Genomic DNA, 22649 nt, shown 5'->3' with positions numbered 1-22649 from the left:
CCCCCCCCCCCGGGGCGGCCTCGCCTCCCGGTTAGGCCGCGGGGCGCCTCGGGGCTGCGGCAGCCGCGGCGGGCGGGGGCTCCCGCGGGGCGGGCGGTCGGGTGGGTGTGGTGGGACCCGGGGGGTCGGGCCGGGCCGGCGGGGCGGCCGTACCTGCGCTCCGGGCGGACGGTCCCTCACAGCCGCGGCGGCTCCTCAGCCCAACAACACAAGATGGCGGGTGCGCCGCCACGCAGCGTCACGTGAGCGCCAGGCCCCGCCCCCCGGCCCCGCCGCGGGACCCGGATGAGCGGCCGCGCTCCCCGCCCACCGCCCGCGTGACGTCACCCCGGGGCAGGCGTACAGCGCCCCCTGCCGGAGCATCGAGCCCCGCCCCTCACGGCCCTGAGGGGACACGCGGGGACATGGCCGGGCCGGGGGTCCCCGCGCCCCCCGGCACCACTGCCCGGCTCCCCCCGGGCTGGCACTGCTGGGGCACCTCGAGGGCTGTGTCCAGGTCTGGGCCCCTCAGTTCGGCGATGACACTGAGGGGCTGGAACGTGTCCAGGGAAGGGAACGGAGCTGGGGAAGGGTCTGGAGCAGCAGGAGCGGCTGAGGGAGCTGGGGGGGGCTCAGCCTGGAGAAAAGGAGGCTCAGGGGGGACCTTCTGGCTCTGCAACCCCCTGACAGGAGGGGGGAGCCGGGGAGGGTCGGGCTCTGCTCCCAGGGAACAAAGGATGGGACAACGGGAATTGGCCTCCAGCTGTACCCGGGGAGGGTCAGATTGGACATCAGGAGGAATTTCTTCCTGGAAAGGGTGGTCAGGCACTGGCAGGGGCTGCCCAGGGAGGTGGTGGAGTCCCCATCCCTGGAGGTGTCCAAGGAAGGACGGGACTTGGCGCTCAGTGCTCTGGGCTGGGGGACAAGGTTGGGATGGGGCACAGGGTGGACTCCATGGGCTGGGAGGGCTTTTCCAGCCTGAATGGCTCTGTCAGTCTATGGCTCTGTCAGTCCATGGCCCTGCGTGTCCATGGCTCTGTCCCCTCCCGCCGCTGTCCCGCACACGCGGCCCCTCAGCAGCGCGGTGTGGCCCCGGCCCTCGCCGGCCGCTCTGTGCGGGCTCCGCGGGGCCGTTCAGCTCTGTCGGGGCCCTGAGAGGCCACAGGAGCCGTGTGAGGAGCCGCCGTGGTCCGAGCACTCCGTGCCCAGGCCCGGGCCGCTCCCCCCCGGCCCCGGGGGAGTCCTGCGGATGCGCTGCCGTGGGACTCACCCCGGGGGGCGGCTGCCGCTGACACAGAAAGGGCAGTGGATGGCACGTATTTTGACTCTTCCTGATGGAAAAATCAGGAGCTCAGGGCAAACTTTTTTTTCAGCTAAAAATACCAGTTTATTTTTAGTCCCCAAACCCATATTAGTACATGATGCAGAATAGCCCCATGTGGTTCCTTCAGCCTAAAAAACTATTCTGGGCTGTTACGCACTGCTGAAGGTATAACCGCTCTCAGCTGAAACAGTTGCACTCCAGCCCTCACGGCAGCCACAACCCGTGGAGCTTTCTCCCTCCTCTTCTAGGTGAATAAATACTTGTCATTGTGCACTGAGCGCCGGCCAAAAATGATGCAACAGTGAACACTGGTGATTCTTCTGAGCTAATGGGTTGAAAGCCTGTAATTCTTGGGGCTTATTTTTAGCTGAGAGCAACACGGAACTACCTCACCCAAAAAATCTCAGAATGGAATTTCTCCTTTAGGAGGCTGGTATGGAAAAGCAAAGCTCCCTAGAAAAAGGCTGGCCTCTGACAAGCTGCATTCGATCCCCTTGGTTGTTGCCACACAGCTTGAGCCAATACTAATAGTGGTGGAGGGAGGGAGGCAGGCAGAGCTGCATTTCAAGCTGTCAGGGTAAACTCCCAATTTCACTGCAGAAGCAGCTGTGCCTTGTTATTCTACTTATCAAATGTGAGCTTGAGCACTCAAAAATATTTTCACATGCTCTAAGACAACCTTTATCTGAGATGGGAGATGTTTAGCACTTGTGGAAATTTTTTTTAGCCCAGTTAGCACAAACATTATATTACTGAGACAAAAAAAAAAAATTCAAGAAGAGAGCGACTGAAACATGCCTCATCTGCAGAACTTGGCATTTCTGCAGAGTACCTCAAGGAAACTCAGATGACAATCTTTTGGTAATAGCAGATGCATCTTAAATCCTCCACAACACTCATTCAAGCAGAACAGGGAGAATCTCATAAAAATTCACAACTGTACCCGTGCAGTAAAATTCCTGCATGGCTCAATCACAGAACTTCAGCTGATATTGTGTAGGTGTGAAATCACCCCAGCAGCCAGCCTGGGTACCAAGGGCATGATGTTCTTCAGAGCCCTGGATTACTGTGCCAATTCCTCCTCACTATGACAAATCCAAGAGCAGGGAAGCAGCATTCCTAACAAACTGAAACCTTCCTCATCAACCCATTGTTTGTGCCCATCTTGGCTCAGAGGCAAGAGCCTGCCCCTCTCAGTACAGCAGTGGAGCTACGAACACAGAGCACAGCTTGGAAATGAGAAATAATGGTCATAAAGCAGCCCAGAAAGATGTGCCCTAGTCATGTTTGCCCCCCACTCCCCCTTGGTTATTTGGAAAAGGCACTCCCCCCTTTGTTGAAATACCAGGGATTTTGTCTGGGAAGAGTCACTGTCGCCTCAGCAGCCTCTGTTTTCCATGTCCTCATTTGTCACATCCCTAAAAATAATGAAAACAGCAGCAAAGCAGGCAAACATCCAACTGCAGTTTTTAAAGTCAGTCACTTCAATGCATCTGTCACCTCAGGTGGCTTATGCTGAAAGACAGAATACCACAAACAAGCTGCTACTTCTGCAACACTCAATTACTTTTAGATATCTTTCCCACATGTGGCAAGCTTAGCTTGCAATGCAACAACTAAGTGCTCCAGTTACTCCAATCCATCTTGCAAGGGATTTATTTGGATGCTCCCATGAGGCTAAAATGTTATTCGGTCACCTTAAATCCTCACAGATGAACCCTGAACCCTGACCCAGGAAGAGCCTGATCATACTGTTTCCCTTTCTCTCCACTGTGTTCACACTGAGCTCATTGGGTGAGACTTCTGGCCACCACAGGCTGTCACATCCTGCAGCCAGTGGCCATGGCAGTGACAGGAGCATCCTGGAGAGATCCGCTGTGATCGGAGCATCCACACAGGCTGAACCCACCCTCCGTGAGGGCTGAAGCGTTGGTGGCTCCTCCACTCTACTTCTGCTCTGGGAAACATTAAACAAAACCCCTCAGGGACCAAGGACTACCTGGAGTTCCCACTCTAGGAGATGAAGGACTTGAGGCAAGTCTTTGTCCCTTCTCAGAGAGACTCATAAATGCAACAGACTTTTCCCCAAACTCCTCTAGTTGCCATCACAGACTTAAGATCCACTTGTGGCACGTCAGGAGCTCCAGGCAGGTATTAATGTACCAGCAGGTACCACTAAAGAGAACTGGGATTGCCAGGACCTTTGAGAGCCACCTATGGTGACATCAGGCATGAAAGGACAGAGCACCAAGGATTGTAATATATTAATTACAGGTAAATACAATTAAGTATTGTCACACGGTATTAGGTGGGAGATACAGCTAGACAATTTCTTTCTAGTACTTCTGCCTAACCTAATGACACTGTTATCCAATTCAATAGTTGCCAGCAAACCAGAGCAATTTAGAAAGCAATTCATTTCCCAATGTCAGTTTTTTGCAAAGCTAATTTCAAAATGCACATTGCTGCGACTTCAAAATAAATGTACATCCAAAAGTGCTTACTGTCCACTGCACCAAATTACGGCCCCAGGTAACAGCACCCATTTGAACAAAAACTAACCACAATGCTCGTTTCCTTATTGAAACTTGTCAGCTGAAGCTGACTCAACTCTATTAGAGTAAAACCACTGGAAGGCCTTTTTCCACCCCCTTCACCCACAGCCCCAGGCTGCTCGCCCAGCTGCACGTGCAAAGCAGCACGAGTCAGCAGTGCCTGCTCCGCTGGGGAGAAAAACAAGGAAAAGGGAAAATCAAGAGCTGCAGTACTGCAATTTTCCCGTGGCAATAGGAACTGAGGAACCTTCACCCTTATTCTACCCGACCTTGGGACCCGAGGACTCCCCCCCACACAGAGCAGAGCTGCACAGGCTGAAACGATTGTGTCCTTCCATTTCCCCACCGCACCTGAAATCGGGCGTGGTTGAAGCTCCTGCTGAGCCCCCGCCCAGCCCGGCCGTGCCAGCAGAGCTCAGCAGATCAGCAACAGGACGAACGAGATGCTTGGACACATTTTCAGATGTCCGTGTATTTTCTTTCTTTTCTTCCTCCCTTCACTAAAGGCAGAGAGAGGAAATGCAAAGGGAAATGCAGCAACCTGTGCAGCTCCCAGGTGGGGCAGCACCTGGGGCTGAGACACAGCCTATTTTAAGATAAGGAAAAGCTGACAACCTTCAGATGTCAACACTGAGCAGTGGGCACTATTTCAAATATTTACACAGCCATGGCCCTCTCTAAGGAATTGCAAACATTAGGGCTTTCTACACCAGAACTGCTGAGCACAAGGGGAAGTGCTACCAAGAAGGGGCTGAACGCTCCCCCCACACATCCGAGTCAGGATGCCGAGCTCTGAGGATCACTACTGTAATTTGTGAACAAATTAGTACATCCAGGGACCTGAAATAAACCACAGCCAAGACTGGAGATAACAATGCTTTATTTGTACATTTCAGCAAAAGGAGGAATAATTGAAGATGAAATTATCTGCTTTGTTGTAAAGTATAAAAACATTTAATTATAAATATTTACCTAAAAAGCGTGATTTATAAAATATAATCTGTGAAGATATATACACAGTTTAATTCTTTAGCAATTCTTTCACCTGACATTAAAGAGTAGAGGTTTTTCTATTTATTATTCCACGCTCACAGTTTAGTGCTCACAGTTTAAGAAGCAAAACAGACAAGTGAAAAGACGACTGGTGAGTTTCGTTCTGGAAAGAAAAAATAAAAATGCATGAACTGGGGCAAGAGCAGAGGCAGAATTTGAGCAAATCCATGTCTCGAGAGCAGTCTCTGAGGGAACACAGCTGCCCTGCCACGACCTACAGTGCATATACCCAGACAAGCAGTGGGCATCTTGACATTTGTGGGCAAGTTCCCCATGTCTGCAAAAGCAGATGGTCAATAGTGTCGTGCAAGCCCTCGGAACTCAGCTCAGCTCCACGTGCTCCCCTCACTGCTCTCTGAGCAGGGATTGCTCAGGATGCTGTGCTGGTGTCCTATGTCACGGCTCTAAGGAAATCAAACAATGTCACCTTCATGATTAATGCTATGAGCAAAATTCCAAAGAGAAAACGCCAGTGTGCCATCCAATTGCATTGTCCAGCTGGCAACACCCCTTAAAAACAGATACAGCTGCCTAAGGCTGGAAAATACAGTGAAGCCATACAGTACACTACATGTGATGGAATGTGAAAGAAGATAAATGGTCAGGCAACTCAGTTTTCTATTCCTCGTTGCAGAGAGCCAGCTTCCTCCCTTCGAAGTCTTGGGAAACCTCGTCTCTTATTGAAGGGTTTGTTACTATGGCACTTCTGAGAAGAAAAACTGGAAGACTCTCCAACGTGCTGGGTGGCAGAAAATGCTACAGGAAATGCTAGTGAGTTTGATCCACGTCCCTAGTAACTACCTTTCTCTCTTCACAGTGTTTTCACAGTGCCTGTGGCACAGGGCTTTGAGGAAGAAGAAAAGGGTGACAACACCCAACAGCAGTACAAACGTACAGGCAGACAAGCTGTACTTTGTACACCCTGATTTACACAAGACCTCGCTACTTGCCTGTAAGCAAGGAATGAATGAATACAGGATTAAGAGCAAAAGGATGTACAGGGAAGGACGAAGCAGGTAAACATGACGCTTGTCAGTGCTCACCCATGATTTGCTATCTGCTGGTTTTGCTCCAGGGTGATGAGCTCCTGGCAGCTCAGAGCAAACAGCACATACAGCTCCTACTATTCACAGCGTTATGAATGCATAGTAACTGCAAGAGCTGTGCCCTTGGAAACTCAGGAGGATCTTCAGGAGAGGAAGGCTAGTGAAGCTGTGGTGAGTTTTAGGCAGGAAACAAGCAGTTCTCTCCAGGTAGAGCCCTGATGTGGGGAACGTACCAAGTCCTGTGCAATCTCAGAGTGCATATGGGCTGGTTGGTTACTGGGTAAATGCAGATTTTAACTCCCTGAAAGCTGCTCGGCGGTGCTTCCTTTCCTCCTCTTCCCGCTTCCGCTCGTCCTGCTCGGCTTTTATCTCTGCTTCAAACTTACTGGCTGAGGAGAGGGCTTGGGCCTTTGTGAGGGAAAGAGAAAATGAACGAGTGTCAAGCCTTGCATCAGAGGGAGAGCCAGAGCCTGAGCTACACCCAGGTGAGCAACACAGAAGCGTGTGCTGCACCTCCCAGGGCTTGCTGGGACGCCCTGTCAGGATGGGTCACGTATGAATTATGATGTAGTGCTTGGGTATTTACACCCGATACCTGTGAGCTTGCTTGGCTTTAAAAATCAACAAAAGAAAGGTCATTTACTAATAGTCACTAAGCAGTGACCAACACAATACCCTCAGCACTGGGTCATGTACATGATTTCTGTAAGCAGGCAGCAGAGCACAGGTTGTGCGTATACAGAGGGAGAAGCTACTGCAGAAAACAGCTCTGAATCACAGCCAAATCTGAGAACATCATACTACACCATGGATAATCTGCAGATCAAAGAGACATTGTTTACTTGCTGGCTATTTTTCCAGCTTTCATCTCAGTACATCTGCTGTGCAATAGCTGTGTTATGCTCCTGGGAAAAAACTTCTTATATAAACAAGCAGGATTATTTTCTCTCCAAGAGAGCTTTCAAAAAGGGTGCTTTGTCAGCTTCGAATGGTCCAAAGCTCTTTCTGCCAACCCCAGGACCCTGCAGAATAATTTTGATTCCAAAGGTTACAGAGAGCTGCTCGAGAAAGAGATGTCTGAAATCCTATACTCCAAAACACTCCATTCACCACTGAACTCGGAGTGTTCTGCTTGAGGGGGGTTTTGAAAAACGGGAAACTCTGTCCCTATTACATTAGATTTCAGGAGACTTTTGTCTTTAAAAGCAGTCGGCCAGCCAGTCCCTCAGAGCTCCCAGGGACACAGGTTGGCCAGTCAGCTCCACCAGGGTAATACCCAGAGCACAGACACTGCATTACACCGTCCTAGTGTTGACTGATCCACAGAAAAGGCTGTAGCCAGAGCCCAACAAAACAGGGAAGGGGAAAGCTATGGCTGAGTTTTTTCCTATTCCTCTGTGCCACATCATACCTTAGCTTCAAAGAAGTTCTTGGCTCCTTTGACTCCCTCAATGGATACATCTATCTCCGAGAGCTTCGCAAGAGTCAAGAGGCCGCTGTCCTCCTCAAGCTCCCCAGCTGCAGCTTTATGGAAAATCAGCAGGAACTAGCAAGAGAGAGAGGAAACATTCCAGTTTTTCACTGAGGCTCAGACAACTTAAAATACCAACAGCACTGGCACCTGTAGGGGGCTGGAATTCACATTTCTGAGCAAAGGAAACCAGGTCTATATAAACCAAGTGGAACCATGGAACTTGTGTTCCTGTGCACAGCCCTGTTACAGACTAAAAGCAGTAGGAATCTCACAGGAAATGAAGGTTTCCTGGGAATCAGAGCCCTGGTAAAACACAGTTCCTAGCAAGCCTAGGCTGCTATGTGGCCAGAGGAAGGAGGGCACCTCTGCACCCGCCCAATACAACCATAGGGTGGGCTCAGACATAGCTCTTTATGTCCCCACACTCTAATGGTGTATTCACAAGCCCCCCACCAGCTTCCCCAGCATTCTGGGGGCTCAGATCACATCCCATGACAATGAAAGCAGGGCAAAGACATCTCTGGTTCACCCCAGACTCCCTGAACAGAGGCACCAGTGCACTCCTGTGAGAGACAACAGCAGCCCAAGTGCGTGTGTGCCCTTGTGACAGAGGGGCCTGAACAAGTGTCCACAGAGCAACTTGGTGTGAAACCTCTGTCCCACACTGGACCAGACATTTAACAAATGCAGTGACCACAGCAGAGTGTATATTGGGAAGTGAATTGCAAAAGGAACAATCAAAAAAAGAGTTTTATTTCACTGCATAAAAGCACTCTTTTGGTTTGTGTTTTTACAGAAGGAACAAAACGTTCCTGCTTAAAAACAAAGACCTCTGCACCACCTTCCAGCTGCCAACCGAACCCCAGGTTAAGGTGTGGAAGCTCTGTGTGTACCTGGAGAGGTCCTATAACTCCCTGCTATTCTTGGCCACCCCAGGAGGTGTCTCAGTGCTTGGAACAGCACAGAGAGAACAGAGACAAGGACAAGCACCCGGGTACAAAAGGAGGACAAGCAACAAAGCTGCGCCACTTCAGCCCAGGCCAGACGGCTGCAGGCACCAGGCAGGCTTGCTCTGAAATCCATTTGTACAGAAACATCAAACACCTCCAGCGCTGCGCTTCTCGAACTGCCAGGCCGGGGACTGCGCTGCTCCCCGCGGAGAGCCAGAGATGTCCCGGAGAGGGCAGCAGAGTCCCGGCCACCGAGCCAGCCCTAAGGCACTCCCTGCTTCAGCTGCTCGCAGGAGCTGCTGGGGATGCGAGAGTTTGGTAAGGGCTCCCCTGGGGAAGGGTGGGGGGATGACAGCAGCGCTGGCCCTCTCGAAGAGGCAGCGTCACCAGGCATTGCTTCACCGACGGCCTCGTAACCCTCGAGTGCTCAGCGCGGGGCAGCCAGAGCAGCTGGGCTTGGAGGGAACTTTTACTCTTCCAAACACATTGTAGTGGGCTGACCCTGGCTGGGTGGGACCCAGGCACCCACCAAAGCCTCTATCGCTCCTTATCTGGACAGGGGAGAGAAAATGTAACGAAGGTTCATGAGCTCAGATAAGGATCAGGAGAGATCACTCACCAAAATACTGTCATGGCCAAAACAGACTCAACTTAGGGATATTAACTGAATTTATTACTAATAAAATCAGAGAAGGATAACGAGAAGTAAAATCTTAAAACCACCTTTCCCCCGCCCCTCCCTCCTTCCCAAGTTCTACTCCCTGTCACCACCAGCAGCCAGGGAGATGGGAATGGGGGTTATTGTCAGTTCATCACAGGTTGTTTCTGTCCCTGCTCAGGGAGAGGAGTTGGAGTCCCACACAGGCTCTTCTCCCCTTGGGTCCACAGGTCCCTGCCAGGACCCTGCTCCAGCACAGGCTTCCCATGGGCTCACACCCCCCTTTCAGGCATCCCCCACAGCCCTCCATGGGCTGCAGGGGCACAGCTGCCTCCCCACAGAATCTCTGGGCCTGGAGCACCTCCTGCCCCCTCCTTCTGCACTGCTCTGGGGGTCTGCAGAGCTGTTTCTCTCCCATATTCTCCCTCTGCTCTTTCCTGGATCCAATTACACCTGTCCAATAACTTCCTTCTTAAATATGTTATCACAGAGTGGTTCCCACCATCTCTGCTGGGCTCAGCCTTGGCCAGCAGTGGGTCTGTCCTGGAGCCGCTGGAATTGGCTCTGCTGGACATACGAGAAGCTTCTATCAGCTGCTCACAGAAGGTACCCCTGGAGCCCCCCTGCTCCCAAAACCCGGCCACAGAAACCCAATACACACATCTAAGAGACTAAATGGTGCTCTGCTGAACAGGCAAAACATCCTGCTTGGAAAATACCCAAATCCTCCCCAAGACGTTCTCTCCCTTTGCCCAGATCCGCCCGGCTCTGGTGAGTTCCCCTTCACCACCACCGGGCACGGTGACACAGAGGGCTGGCACGGTGACACAGAGGGCTGGCAGCTCGGCTGGAATTAGTCATGGTTCCTCCTCACAGTTTCTGCTCCACCCTGCAAGTCCCACTTCCTGGCATTGGGAAAAGAGCAGTGGAGGCAGCACAATCCTGAGGTCTGGTACAGCTGTCACTTGGGGAGGGACAGGGTCATGAGCACAAGTAAGCATGAATCACCCTGAAACTAAGGGATGGGGCAGCAACCCTCTAGATACGGGCTGCCATGGCCCTGAAGGAGGGGCTGAGTTAAAGAAAACCTGGGACTGAGTCACCAGCTGGGGTGGACACAGCACAGGGTCAGTCCCAAGGACCCCGCAGGGTGGACCATGGGGCATCATGCTGGTTTCCACAGGAGCTCAGCAGCAATCCCTCCTCATGCCAGCACACAGCCTGCAGCTCACCTCACCAGCTACCTACCCTCAAGGCATTGCTTCTCACTAACTAGAGAACACCAGCAATCTGCATTCAGCTCCCACTCCCAGCCTGTCTCACCCCCTTGCTGGGCCCAGGACACTCCACATGCAGCAAAGCCTCAGGGAAGTGTCAACAGAGAAGCAAAAGTGAGTAACATTGGCACCTTTTAAAGCTGTGCTCTCAGAGGACAACACGACCCACACCTTCCAACCCACTAACCTCACGAGTTGTATCTGCTTCCACATCCTTCATGAGCCAAGACCTCCCCCCCAACACCAGGCTGGCCACTGTGCAGGGGAAGGTTTGATGGGCAGCAGCAACCCTGCAATAACAGCTTGCCAGAAAAGCAGCTGTGGTTTGCACCAACTCTGGGAGCAAACACGTGATGTGGGTCAGCATTTCAGCGGGTGTGGGGGACAGAGGGTGGATTTCTGAGGGTTCTAGATAGCAGCTACAATTAGGCATTACTATTACAGCAATTAACTCTGGTTTCCTGTGGTAGTGACAGAACTAGAGAGACAGGTGTGGGCTTTTTCTCCCCACTATACTTAACCTTTTAAGCCTAAATTTCTTGCTAGAGTCACAGAGGGAGTCTTGTGCACTTAATTGTTGATGTATTGATGGATGCTCAAAGGTCAGGAGTAGGAGGCAGCTTTGCTAAGCAGGGCCAGTGGCTCATCAGCAGCAAGTCAGAGCCACACCAGCCTCCCTGCCAGGCAACAGCTTATCTGGGATGGGAGGACATTGCTCAAAGCAGCAGAAAAAAGTGACCTATTGCAAGTGAAAGAGGTCCCAGCCAATTCTCTGGCAGGCCAAAAGAAGAATGTCTTGTTAAGACTCGATATTCTCTGGAGGCAGCCAGGAGCCCCCCAGTGCCCGAGTTCCACCCTGCTCTGTTCAGACACTCATTTAAACCAGGTTTCTCCTCATGTTGTCTGAGTGCCCCAACTCAGCTTAGTCACCCTCCACATGCTTGCTCATCACCAGCAATGAAAAGCAGAGCAGGACAGGCCTATGGGATGGTTCAGGCCTCCTCCTCCACCAGGAAATCTGTCTCTCTGCCAGCCCTCTGCCCAAACAGACCAGAGAGACAAGGTACATCTGCAAAAAGGCAAGAAGCATCCTGCTCCTCTCTGCCACAGGAAGCTTTGGGTATGTGCCAAAGCTGCTGTGTAATTTGTCCCCAGAGCTCTGCCAGGGATGCTCCTCATTCCAACCCACGGGCTACTCAAGCATTTGCTTGACTGGCTTTGCATCTGGCAAGAAGCTCCACAGCACCAGCTGCCATGTGCCTGTGCCAGGAGCTGGCAGCACAGGCAGCCCTGCCTGTGCCAGGGGCCAGGCAGGGGCTGTGCTCCAAACAGGTGGCAGCAGAAGAGGAGCTGCTCTGCCACTCGTGCTGCACCACTGGTGCCAGGACACCACGGCATCTTTCAGAGCCCTGAGGATAAAGGCATTTCTCTCCCACAGGAGAGAACCCCTGCAGCCATCCTGGAGGCTGTCCCCAGCTCTTCACCCAGGGTGAAGGGTGGCCCAGGAGGCACCTAGAGTCAGAGGGCTCCTCAGCCCACACAGTGATTTGGCAATCAGTGACCTGGGGCCACGGCATGATGCTCTTCCTGCTCCACTGGATTCTTTGCTACCCCCAGTTCACCTCTGACCAGGCAGGTCTTCCTCCCTGCACAGAGCTCAGCGACAGGCTCTCACTCCCCAGATTTGCATGTCTTTCCCTTTCTCTTTAAGAGCTGGTCTCCATAACACAATCTTTGGCCTCTGTCCTCTCCTGCTGCCTTCTCTCAGTGAAAGAAATGCAACAAAACCCTTGGGACATGAAAGCAGGACACAGCACAGGGTCAGTCCCAAGGACCCCGCACGCTGGACCACGGGACATCATGCTGGTGAAAAGGGGGGAGATGGTGTGATGTGCCAGCACAGAGAGATGGTGCAGCAGCTCTGTGGAGCTGCCAATCATCCCTCATGCCCCAACCAGCCCAGCTGGTCATGGGCCCCAGCCCCCCTCCCAGGCACTGCCAAAGCTCTTGGCACTTCCACAGCAAAAACTCGATGTCCTGAGCTGTGCAGAGCTCTGCACCTCATCTCCACCAGCAAACCCCCACCCCACCCCAGAGGTGGCACGGTGAGAGCACAGCCCCTGCAGAAACAGGGGAGCCCAGCTGCTCAGGGCCCACACAGCCCTCCTGTGGGGCAGGAGGCAGGACAGCAGCACAGCCCTCACACCCAGGGCAGAGTGGCCCTGCTGCTGCCTAAGGGGCTGTGGGTTAATTCGGAAAGCCACAGTGTGACGTTCACTTCTGACTGAGCCAGCACTCAGTGTCTGGGAGGAGGAAATGATCACACAGGAGGTTTTGGTATCTGGGTTCCCCCTTCCTGCTGAGATGATTATGGTACCCCTGAGTGCATGCACATAACTGCTCAAATCCCCTCTCTTCCTCTGCCTGGCACAGGATCCTGGCCTGCCCACACTGCTCCCAGCTGTCTCAGCACAGTGGTGACAGACGGGCCTGTTCAGGTGTGTCCCTGCTGAGCCAGAGTGCAGCACCAAACTGCTGCATCCCCACGTTCACTCCTCACTGCAGGGAGGGGAACAGCCCTTGCAGAGCCTGTCATGGCTGGTCACTGTGTGATGCAGAGAGGGACCCAAGAGAAACTGGAGCAGATCCTCTCATAGCCCTGAGACCAGCTGCCCTGCACCCCAAATGAGGACTGAGCCGCTGTGCCACAGGAGCCCAGCAATGGCACCTTGGGACTGAAGGGACACAACCCCCTCCAGCTACAGCAGGGAGCTCTGTGAGCACTCCTGTGCAGCTGCAACAGAGCTCAAATGTGCTCCCAAAGCCAGCAGGGTGGTTGGAGAGCTTTGGCATCAGGTCCTAGTACTGCCACGTGGAGATGGAGGTTGACAATGTACCCTTGGCATGGGAAAGCTCACCGGCTTCTCCACTGCACCCCACAGCTGGAAAAACAGAGGGGAGAGGGCTACCTACAGCCAGAGCACTGGGCCTGGCTGCCTGCTCCCCCTGCCCCACAGCCACCTCCCTGGCTCCTCACCTCACGGAAACTGAGCTTCCCATCAAAGTCTTCATCCACCTCCTTGATCATGTTCTTCAGCCCCAGGTGGGTCTGTGGCGCTCCCAGCTTTTCCATCATCAGCTTCAGCTCCATCAGGTCGATGTATCCATCCCGTCCTGAGTCATACCTGCGGGGTGCAAAGGCGAGCGGGTCAGTCATCATCATCCCCACATCCATCTTCCCAGAAGAGGAACCGTGCAAATGGATAAAGTCCCTGTGTGGTTCAAAGCTCGGGAGAGAAGGGAAGCTGACACAGTCAGTGCTGAGATATATTAAGCTCAGGGAAGTAGCTGGCAGCTTTCAGAGCTGTCTCACCAGAGGAAGAAGTGCTCAGGGGAGCTCAGACCAAACCACCCACGCAGAAGGAACCTGGAGGACCTCAGCTTATCTCAGTGGGATTTCCATTTCACCCACTTGCCTGTCCAGCACAAAGGTTATTTGCACGCAGCTTACACCATGCACCAGTGTGATGAGGCAAAGGCATGGCAGAGCCAGGCCTACTGCTCCTTTCAAGGAGAAACAGGGAGCAGAGACCAACCAGAACCTCTCCTCAGAAAGCAATCTTTCTCTGTAAGCCAAACACACTCCCTCTAGCTGTTAAGATCTTTTCTCTCCAGAACACTTCTGTACTACAGAAGCACCTTGCTTCATGGCAGCTGTTTATTCTGTCCCCAGGCAGAGCAGAAGGGCAGTCCCAGGGCAACACAGCAAACCCAACCAGTGCCAGGGCTGCACCACAGGAAACCAGTGCCCACCTCCAGGAACTATACTGGAGCAGGACCACATTCCCAATGCAGAACAAGGGAGTACAAGGACTCTTTGTAGGAGAAGGAAGCAAGGGGAGGGGTGCTTTAGGGATGGGGAGGCAGTGAGTGACCTGCTGTGCACAGCCTGGGACCGTGCACCAATTCCTCCCAACATCTGCTGTGGGTGTGGGTACAGCATCCGGCCCACACAGCAGCCACACTTCACACCCCTCAGGGCCATGGCTGGCTGTCAGAGTCCAAAGGCTGCAGGGATGGGCCCTCTGCTATCACACAGCCCCTCAACAGCCCTCTCGTCCAGATCCTGCCCTCAGCACACAGCTGGAGGCCCACATGAGAGGGTGGGGCAGGGTCTGCCAAGCTGGCTCAGCCCTGGCACACAGCCTGCCACTGCCCCCAGCCACCACCTCAGCCCTGACAGCATTAGATCCTTTCACCCAGGCAGTAAGGAAGCCCCAGGCACAGCACCAAAGCTTTCCAGCAGGCAGCAGCCGGTCAAGTCCTCCCACCCCTGATCTTTCATAGACTGTTAGCTCCCTTCCAAAGAGATGAGGGCTGCAGCCACCCCAGACAGAGATGTGCACAGTTGTGGTTTCCCTGGAAGAAAGCCCTTTCCAGCGGAGAAGCCTCCCAGCCGCAGAGGAAGCTGTGGCAAAGGCAGGCCCAACAAACTGCTGGCAGGCGTGGGCAGCAGGCAGGGCTCAGCCAAGAGCTCTGCCCCTGCCTTCAGGGGCACAGGCACAGCATGCTATTCCCCAAACTAGGGCATCCACGACTCTGCAGAGCCCCACCACCTCCACAACCAGTTTTGATTTTCTCTGTGCCTCTTTGCTTCCAAGGGTCCCAGGACCAAGAGACCCCAAGTGACAGGGACATCACCCCCAGACCAGGCTGGCACACAGCTCCTGCTGCCAACCGGCCTGCACTCTCTGCACCCAGCAAACCCAGGAACCCACTAGGCTGGACAGCTTTCTGAAAAACTAGGCAAGAAACCTCAGAGCAGAAACCAGGTCACAGACCTGAGACATCATGGGGAGGAAACGCAGCGGGTTTTTCACACAAGGAAGGTGTCAGCTAATTAAGGCACCCGATCACAGCATTACCCAGCCCAGCGCATCCAGGACATCACAGAAGCATAATAAGTGCAATATCTAATGGTCAATTTGCTTTTCTGTCAAGTTTGAGAGAACGGGTGTGGGGCCCTTCCTCCGGTGTAAGGTGTTTGGGGATGCAGTATCTTGGATCAGAGACAGCAGCAAAGTGTCTAATGGCAGAGAGGCACTTGGGGTTGGGTTTCTGGGGGCCCAGCAAGCTCATGCTGCCCTTTGGCTGGGTGCAGAAGCAAAATAACAGCAAGGTCGCCTCCAAGGGCTGTCCTTGTGGGGTTGGGACACTGTCTGGCCTCACAGAGAAGCTTTGGGTTACGAAGGTGAAGGTAGGAGGGCACAAGCCCAGCCCGTGCCCGCTGTGCTCATCTCACCCTCCTGTTACATACACGACCTGCAGGCAAACAGTGGCCCAGGGGCTGCTGCCCTGAAAGGGTTAAGCATGGGGCACAGCTTCAGGGCTCGTCATCCCTGCAGAGAGGCAGCACAAAGCCAGGATTGTGAGAAATGGGGTCTTGCCAGCAGCAGGCCGTGGCAGAGCAGCACACTGTACCAGCCACACAATGGGCGTTGAGCAGGCTGGGCTGGAGTACAGCTGGCGCAGAGATGCTCCCAAAAATCAGGTTACCAGTCCCCTGCACTCAGGGACAGGCACACAGAGGGACACTGAAACCCAACGGCAGCACCCTGCAAACTGCTGCATTCCCTCCCCACCCCCCTCAACTCCTAAAACAGCCCAAGTATTTTAGGACCTGGGTACAGCCACTCGGCTGCTGCACAGCCAGACTATTTAGGGAGAGGCATATTTATAGGGCATGAGACGAGCAGTTCATTCCCCACAGCAGCCACAGGCATTCGACACAATGGGGCAGGACCCAGACTGCACCTTGCTGGTCAGCTGGTGCTCCTGCACACCTGACCCCTCCCAAAGACCCCATCGCCTGCCTTTTGGGGGTTCATAAAACTCCACTGTCTGCTCACACACACGCCTGCAGCACAGCCCTGTCCTGGTGACTGACACCCGTCAGCTCTCCCAGGCAGAGCTGGAGGAGGGCACCGGGGCAAGTTGGGTCCTCAAACACACCCAGCATCCTGGGGAGCCGCCCCATCCTGTACTCCAGGAGTGGCACAGCAAGCAGCACTCGGGTGCCTGGCCAGCCCTGCCCTCAGCTGCTGTCCTGCTGTGACACCACGGCTCTGCTTCCTTCGGGCTCGGAGCTCCCTTGGGGCACGAGCCAAGCCTCGCCCGGGGGATGTCAGGCATTAGAGAGGGAATCTCGGGCCGACAGGCACAGACCTCTCACGTCACGGGCAGGCAGCTCCAGCACAGGTTGGTGCCGTGGCCATGGCAAGTCCCTCCCGGGTCCAGGACAGCCAGAGCAGCTCTGAGCACACAGGATGCGGGAGCCACGGCAGCCCCGAGCACACCCCGAGCAGCACACGGGACACAGGGACACAGGCAGAGGCTGCCAAGAGCTGCTGCAATGAGGATGTGCCCAGATTCCCACACTGGCTCACTTCCACCCGGACTGCAGAGCGTGCCTGGCTGGGAGAGGAAAGCAGGAGCCAAAGCGAGGGGGAAGGAAGGAGGGAATGCTTGCTGAACAGACTTGCTTGAGAGCAGGAAGTGTGTTACACACAATTACTGCCCAAGCACAAGCACTGCACTGGGGCCACGCAGCATAGATAGGGGGTTACCTCACAGAGGAAAGAGAAAGGAGATGCCAAGGACTGCATCACCTGTAGTGACTCTGCAGTCACCTTCCAGCTGCCTGTAAAAACCCAAGCAACAAAAAAATGACAGCTGAATGAGAAATAACAAATCCTGAAGGATCAAAGAGCAGTTTCTAAACATTCACATTTCTCGAGGAAAGCTGGAAAGAAAACCTGCCCTCCCTGTACCTGTTTGCTGTACCTGAGCTTGCTCCACATGCTACGGGCACCTTTACTTTAATCTGCAGTTCTTGTATGCTACAATGGCCTAAGACAGGTTTTGAAATAAAGCAGTTCAAATAATGATGCTGAAGTAATGACAATCTCCTCTTAAACATTTCAAAATCCTTTCTAAGCAGCATGTTATTCCCTCTGAGCATTGTGTTTCACCTTACATGGAGAGGGGGGGTGCTGATCTCTTCTCCCTGATATCCAGTGATAGGGTGAATGGGAATAGTTCCAAACTGGTTCCTCAGGAGAAGATCAGATTGGACCTGACAAAGCATTTCTTTCAACTTGAGAGGGCTGTGAGACCCTGGGACAGGCTTCCTAGAAAAGTGGTCAATGCCCCAAGCCTGTCAGTGTTTGAAAGACATTTGGACCATGCCCTTAATAACAAGGATTAACTTTTGGTCAGCCGTGAAGCAGTCAGGCAGTTGAACTAGATGTGATCGTTGTCGGTCCCTTCCAAATGGAATACTCTGTTCTCTTCCCAAAAGCTTTGGAAACAATTCCTCCGTATGAGGGTGGGGGCAAGAACAGGCTCTGACCACTGGGGCTCCCCAGAGAGCTGGTCCCAGACCAGAGGTAGCCGATCACCCCGAGCACAGGCAGGTCTGGGGAGAGCAGGCAAGGCCAGGGGCACCCAGCAAAGGGGCTCCCAGGGGGCTCCAGAGGGCAAGGGGACATCACAGCCTCTCCCACCCGCCAGACACAAGGCACTTGTGCAACACGTGGGCAACACATGAAATTCCCTAAATACAAAGCAATAGCAAGACTGGAATTTCTCCACTCCCTCGCACTCCACAAATGAAGCCGGTGTCTGTTCTCCTCCCCCACAGGTCTCTTGTAAAGGTCGTTCCTGCCAGACACATCCTCGCTGCCTGGCTTTCACACCCCCCTCTGTTATTTCCCTGGACAAGGATGGGACCAAGGGGAGCTCTGAGACTCCAGAGGTCCTGAGAGTTCGCTCAAAATGACTCAGGAAAGAGAGGTTATCAGTCCTCACACATTGTCAGAATAGGCAGCTAATTAGGTTGCATTATAATTAGCCTGAGCTGTAGAGTTCCTGGTCCCTCTGCCAAAAAAATACCCACCCTGAGAGCTGCCTGCACCCAGCACCCCAGCAGACATTTGCACCCCATCTCTGGCAGAATGGGGCTGAAATGGGGGGGATGCTAACAAGAAGAGGCTTGGACAAGAGCAGGGGAAAAGTGAGCCCAACCATGGCAGCAGGAGCAAGGAGCATCGTTTCTGCTTTGGAAAAATGCCCCTGGCACAGCCAGCAGGACGCAGCACCCCGATGGAGCACTGGAATTTGGGAAGTCCCATGTTCAGACAAGGCCTTTGCTTCCACTCTGTTACAGGGCAGTCACAGCTAACATCCATACCATGGGATGCCCTGACAGGCGCCAGAGCAGCCGCTTTCACCAGGACCTCCTTCCAGCTGGAGCACCATTACCCAGTCCCCACCATGCACAGGACCCACAGGCTCACGTTTAGTCTGAACTACAGATTTACAAGTTCCACTAAACTGGCAAGAAACATTTTTTTGGATGGGAAGTCTCCCAGTGGAAACCTGGCATCCCGTGGCAGTGAGAAGATACTAAAGGAGAAAAATAAGCCTTTGAGACAGGGATGTAAGAAAGACCCTGGGTTGTGGTGGCCAGGGCCAATAAGCCATACAGAGAATAAAAGCCTTAATCACATTAACTCAAGCTCTGATTGACAGGAATTAAGGGGAACATTTCCTCTCCTCATGGAGCATGTGGCGTCAGCCAACACTTGAAAAAGGTCAGTGGCAGCAGATGGAGCAAAGACCAGATCCTCTGCCACTGCAAACCTCAGGTGCCTGTAACAGAGTGAACACCAGGACGAGTTTTTCCTGTCTGCTCTTCTGGGAAGCACAAGAGGGGAGCACACAGCCCACCTTCTTCCCCTTTTGGTGGGAGCAGCCAGCACTCAGCTGCCATAGCCCTCCCAGGGCATGCAATGCTTTCCAGCTACACTGACCAGCTGATTAGCATTCAACTGCAAAGCCGAGGTTTTTCCCCGCTTACAAGGCTGGCGTTTAATGAGCTCATTGTTGAAAAATTCAGCTGCATTTCAGCTCTTCCACTTTTTATTTCCCCAAACCACCACTGTTCCTTTCCTTTTCCTTATTGAGGCAGTGCCTGCTCCAGCCTCTTGCCCACAGCTTCTGGGCACTGCAGCTGCCTGCATTGTTTGTCCTCCAGTCCTCGCAGCACCATGGCTCAACCTCTGCAGAGTGGGATCCCCTTCAAGCACAGTCAAAAGGGACACAGGACAGAGTGGAGCAGCAGTCTCGCCGGGACCACCTCCCTTCCCGCACCAGCTGCCAACACAACGCTGCCTGTGCAACAAAGAACTCCAAACTCCAGTAAGCTCACAAAAGCCCTTGCCTGGTCTCCTGCGGCAACAGCCTCGGCTGGGCACAGCAACACCCCACAGTGCTGGGAGCTGGCAGCATTCAACCAGCCTCTTGGGCTCCTCACAACAATCCCGGGTGCCCAAGGCAGCTTTCAGATAGGAAAACAAGGACCTGACAAGTTACAAAGCCCACTGCAGTCACCTCCGTGAGTTTAAGCAAATCTCCACACCTTGCTGTGGCAGCCACCATAGTCCTGCCCCCTCATGCCCAGCAGCAGCTCACCCCCAGTCTGGCAGCCTGTCTGACCCCTCTCTTGGGGCTGGGAGGACACTGGCCCCCAGGAGCTCAGAGGTTTGTGACGCTGGAGGGAAACCCGAGCACAATCAAAGGTACCCAGGTACAGCCCAACTGCAGGAGCCAGGACAGGTCTGGAGGAGAGAGAAGGTGCAAGAGCATGGCTCCAGGGAGGGCCAAGCCTTCCCGCTTAGAGAAGCGGCTCTCCCTGTTGCTACCAGCAGCTTGACTTTAACACAAACCTTCCTGCCAGGAGAAGAATCCCAGCCTAGCCCCCAGGAACGGGAAAGCAAGAGGAAGCTGAAGCTTTGTTTGGGTGCACGGGAAGGAACACCAAGACTGGCAGACAGGACGGTGTGAAGAGTGAGGACACCGCCAGGCAGAGCCAGCAGAGCTGCTAGGGGTGTTCAGGGTCGCAGTTGTTGCAGATAAGTGTCCAGTGCCTCTGCCGGGCCCCGGGACACAGACCCACCCCGTGCCCCCGGGTGTGAGGCAGCAGCCCCTGTGCTGTCGCAGCCCCCCCGTCCCACCACAAACAGCCGCCGTCCCAAGCCCAGGTAGAGCAGAAGCCGTGAACTAAACACAGGGCTGAGCCCCAGGCGAACCCTACGACTCCCGCCGCAAAGCACAGGGACAATCTGGGGATCAGATGGCGCTGGGAACCCGCCGCGGCTTCCTCCAGCCCGACCGCAAAACCGCGGAGAAGGGCGAGCCCGCGGCCGGGAGCGAGCAGCCCCTCTCCAGATGTGCCCCCGGGGCCGGCACCGGGAGGGGCCGCGGGCGAAGGCAGAGCCCCGGGACCCCCGCCCCACTCACAGCCGGAACATGCGCTCCATGTCCTTGATCTGCCGGCGGCTGAACTCCTTGAACTCGGTGTAGGGGTTGAACACGGCGGCCCGGCGGGGCTGCGCCGCGCCCTCGTTGATGTCGTGCCGGCGGCACAGCTTGGCGCTGAGCTCGGCGCCCGCGCTGGCCGTCAGGCAGCTCCGCTCCGCCGCCGCCTCCTCCTCCTCCTCCGCCGCGCCCTTGGCCACCTCAGCCTCGCCCTCCTCCGCCGCCCCGCTCGCCTCCAGCTGCAGCCGCCGCTGCAGCTTCTGCGCCAGTTCCTCCGAGGCCATGGCCCCGCTCCGCTCCGGCCGGGCCCGCCCGGCCCGGCCCGCAACTTTATTCCCTCACTTGGAGGGAGCGGGGCGGGACGGGGCGGGACGGGGCGGAGGGAGGCCGGGACTGGGCGGGCGTTTAAGGAGGCGCGGTGGGGGCCGTGAGGAGGTTTTAGTGCTGCTCTCGGGGGTGTCCCGCACATGACCGACCTCTCACGTGTGCCCCTCCCACGCAGCAGTCACCTCCGCTCCCGTGACCCGCACAGGCTGTGTCCCCACGTCCTCATGCGGGGAACTCCCCGCCACATGGCCGCCCTCCCCCGCACCCTCAAAGGACAGGGTTCTCCCTGCACCCCACAACAGGGCGCTCCGCTGGTCCCGGGGTACACAGGCGGCGTTCACCCCACAACACTGCCTGCACCGCTCCGTCCCGGGGGGCCAGACCAGCCCCCGGCCCGGCCGGGAGCCCCCGCGGCCGGCGGGAGCAGCGGGACCCCGTGAGCTCCCCGGGCGCCACTGCAGGGACGGCGGAGGCCCCGCTTAAGAGACCCCTTAAGCCCCGCCATGCGCTTCCTCTTATCTTCTTGGTCTAAAATTAACCCAGGGCAAAGCTCAGCTCAGCCCTGCGCTCCTCCTCCTTCTCCAGAGAGCACTGAAGGGGCAGGCGGCCTCTTCCCAGCACGCCGCTGGTCCTCCCGGGCAGTGCCCAGGGCCATTCCTGCTGTCCCCCGACTCTCCCGGGGTGTTCCTCCCGGGGCTGTGTGCCCCTCGCCCGGCCGATGGGAGCCTGATGGCGGCGTAGCCTGAGATGGGATTAGGGCTGGCGTGGGGCGGTTTAGGGTGGCTGCTGATGGGATTTACCCACCCGGGAGGAGGGGGGAGGGAAAAGAACTGGCTCAGAGATGCCGCCTGCTTATGGCCCCCGCGTGCCCAAGCCTGTGTGCCGCTGGGAACCGGTCCCAGGGGCTGTTCTGTGGCTGTTTCACACCTCTAGGTGGGTAGTAACCAGCTCTCTAATGCTCTCTGATGTGGTGACCTGCAGTTGACCCTCTTGGGCAAGCTCATTCTCACCAAACCTCCTCAGAAAATGACTGTTGAGGCCATTTGCAGCCACCCTGACCCTACCTGCAGCCTGGCCAGCTCTAGGCTGGCCCAGCAAGGGTCAAGAATGTCAGGATGGTAGGAGGGTCACCAAAGCACGAGGCACAGCAAGGCTACTGCAGGTGTATCACACCAGGACTACCTGAAAACACGGCTGCTGCGTGGAAGGGGTAATATGTGCTGTGCCCAAACCGCTTTGCCCTAACACGGTGCCACGCTCTTTCCACCAGAGAGGCATGGGGAGGAGAAAGCTGGGAGCCACGCCGAAGAACAACGAGCCCAGAGGCACTTCTATGCCTGAAGGGTGCCCAGAGAAATGAGCAGATGGGGGTGAAACGAGCAATAGCAAAACTAGGCTGCCATCTGGTGGAAATAAAGTTCTGGGGCATGGCCACCGATGGGAGAGCGCCTCAAGGAAGGGGTAGGCGAGGCAAGGGAAAGGGAGGCAAAGCAAAGAAAGGCAAGGCAAGGGTTTACATTGCCTTGCCTTCCCTTGTCTACCCTTTCCCTTCCCTCGTCTTGGTCTGCTTACCTATCCTAGTCCCACATCACTATCCCAGTCCTACAGTGATTCCAGCTCCTGTCC

At 55.0% G+C, this 22649-nt stretch overlaps 2 protein-coding genes across 12 annotated transcripts in view; both read right to left on the bottom strand.

Moving 5' to 3' along the window:
- The window catches only part of GIGYF2 (GRB10 interacting GYF protein 2), a 74266-nt gene extending 74001 nt beyond the window's left edge, over positions 1 to 265 (bottom strand). For 10 of the 11 annotated variants that reach the window (XM_027661886.1, XM_027661888.1, XM_027661891.1 and 7 more), the window contains exon 1: positions 154 to 265. The gene's annotated coding sequence lies outside the window, so the exon portion shown is untranslated. The remainder of the gene's footprint in view (positions 1 to 153) is intronic. The other variant, XM_027661887.1, reaches the window with a different exon arrangement.
- A 4456-nt stretch (positions 266 to 4721) lies between these two features.
- EFHD1 (EF-hand domain family member D1) lies at positions 4722 to 21014 on the bottom strand. Its single transcript, XM_027661944.1, has 4 exons — positions 20679 to 21014; positions 13354 to 13501; positions 7369 to 7503; positions 4722 to 6365 (listed from the first exon to the last, which is right to left on the bottom strand). The coding sequence occupies exons 1-4, from the start codon at positions 20978 to 20980 to the stop codon at positions 6231 to 6233; spliced, it is 720 nt and encodes a 239-aa protein (XP_027517745.1). The 5' UTR covers positions 20981 to 21014; the 3' UTR covers positions 4722 to 6230.
- Between the last annotated feature and the right edge of the window lie 1635 nt (positions 21015 to 22649).

Source organism: Corapipo altera, unplaced genomic scaffold (assembly GCF_003945725.1).
Source record: "Corapipo altera isolate COAL_440 unplaced genomic scaffold, ASM394572v1 175, whole genome shotgun sequence".
Lineage (NCBI taxonomy): Eukaryota > Metazoa > Chordata > Aves > Passeriformes > Pipridae > Corapipo > Corapipo altera.
This window is presented reverse-complemented; position numbering and strand designations above follow the sequence as displayed.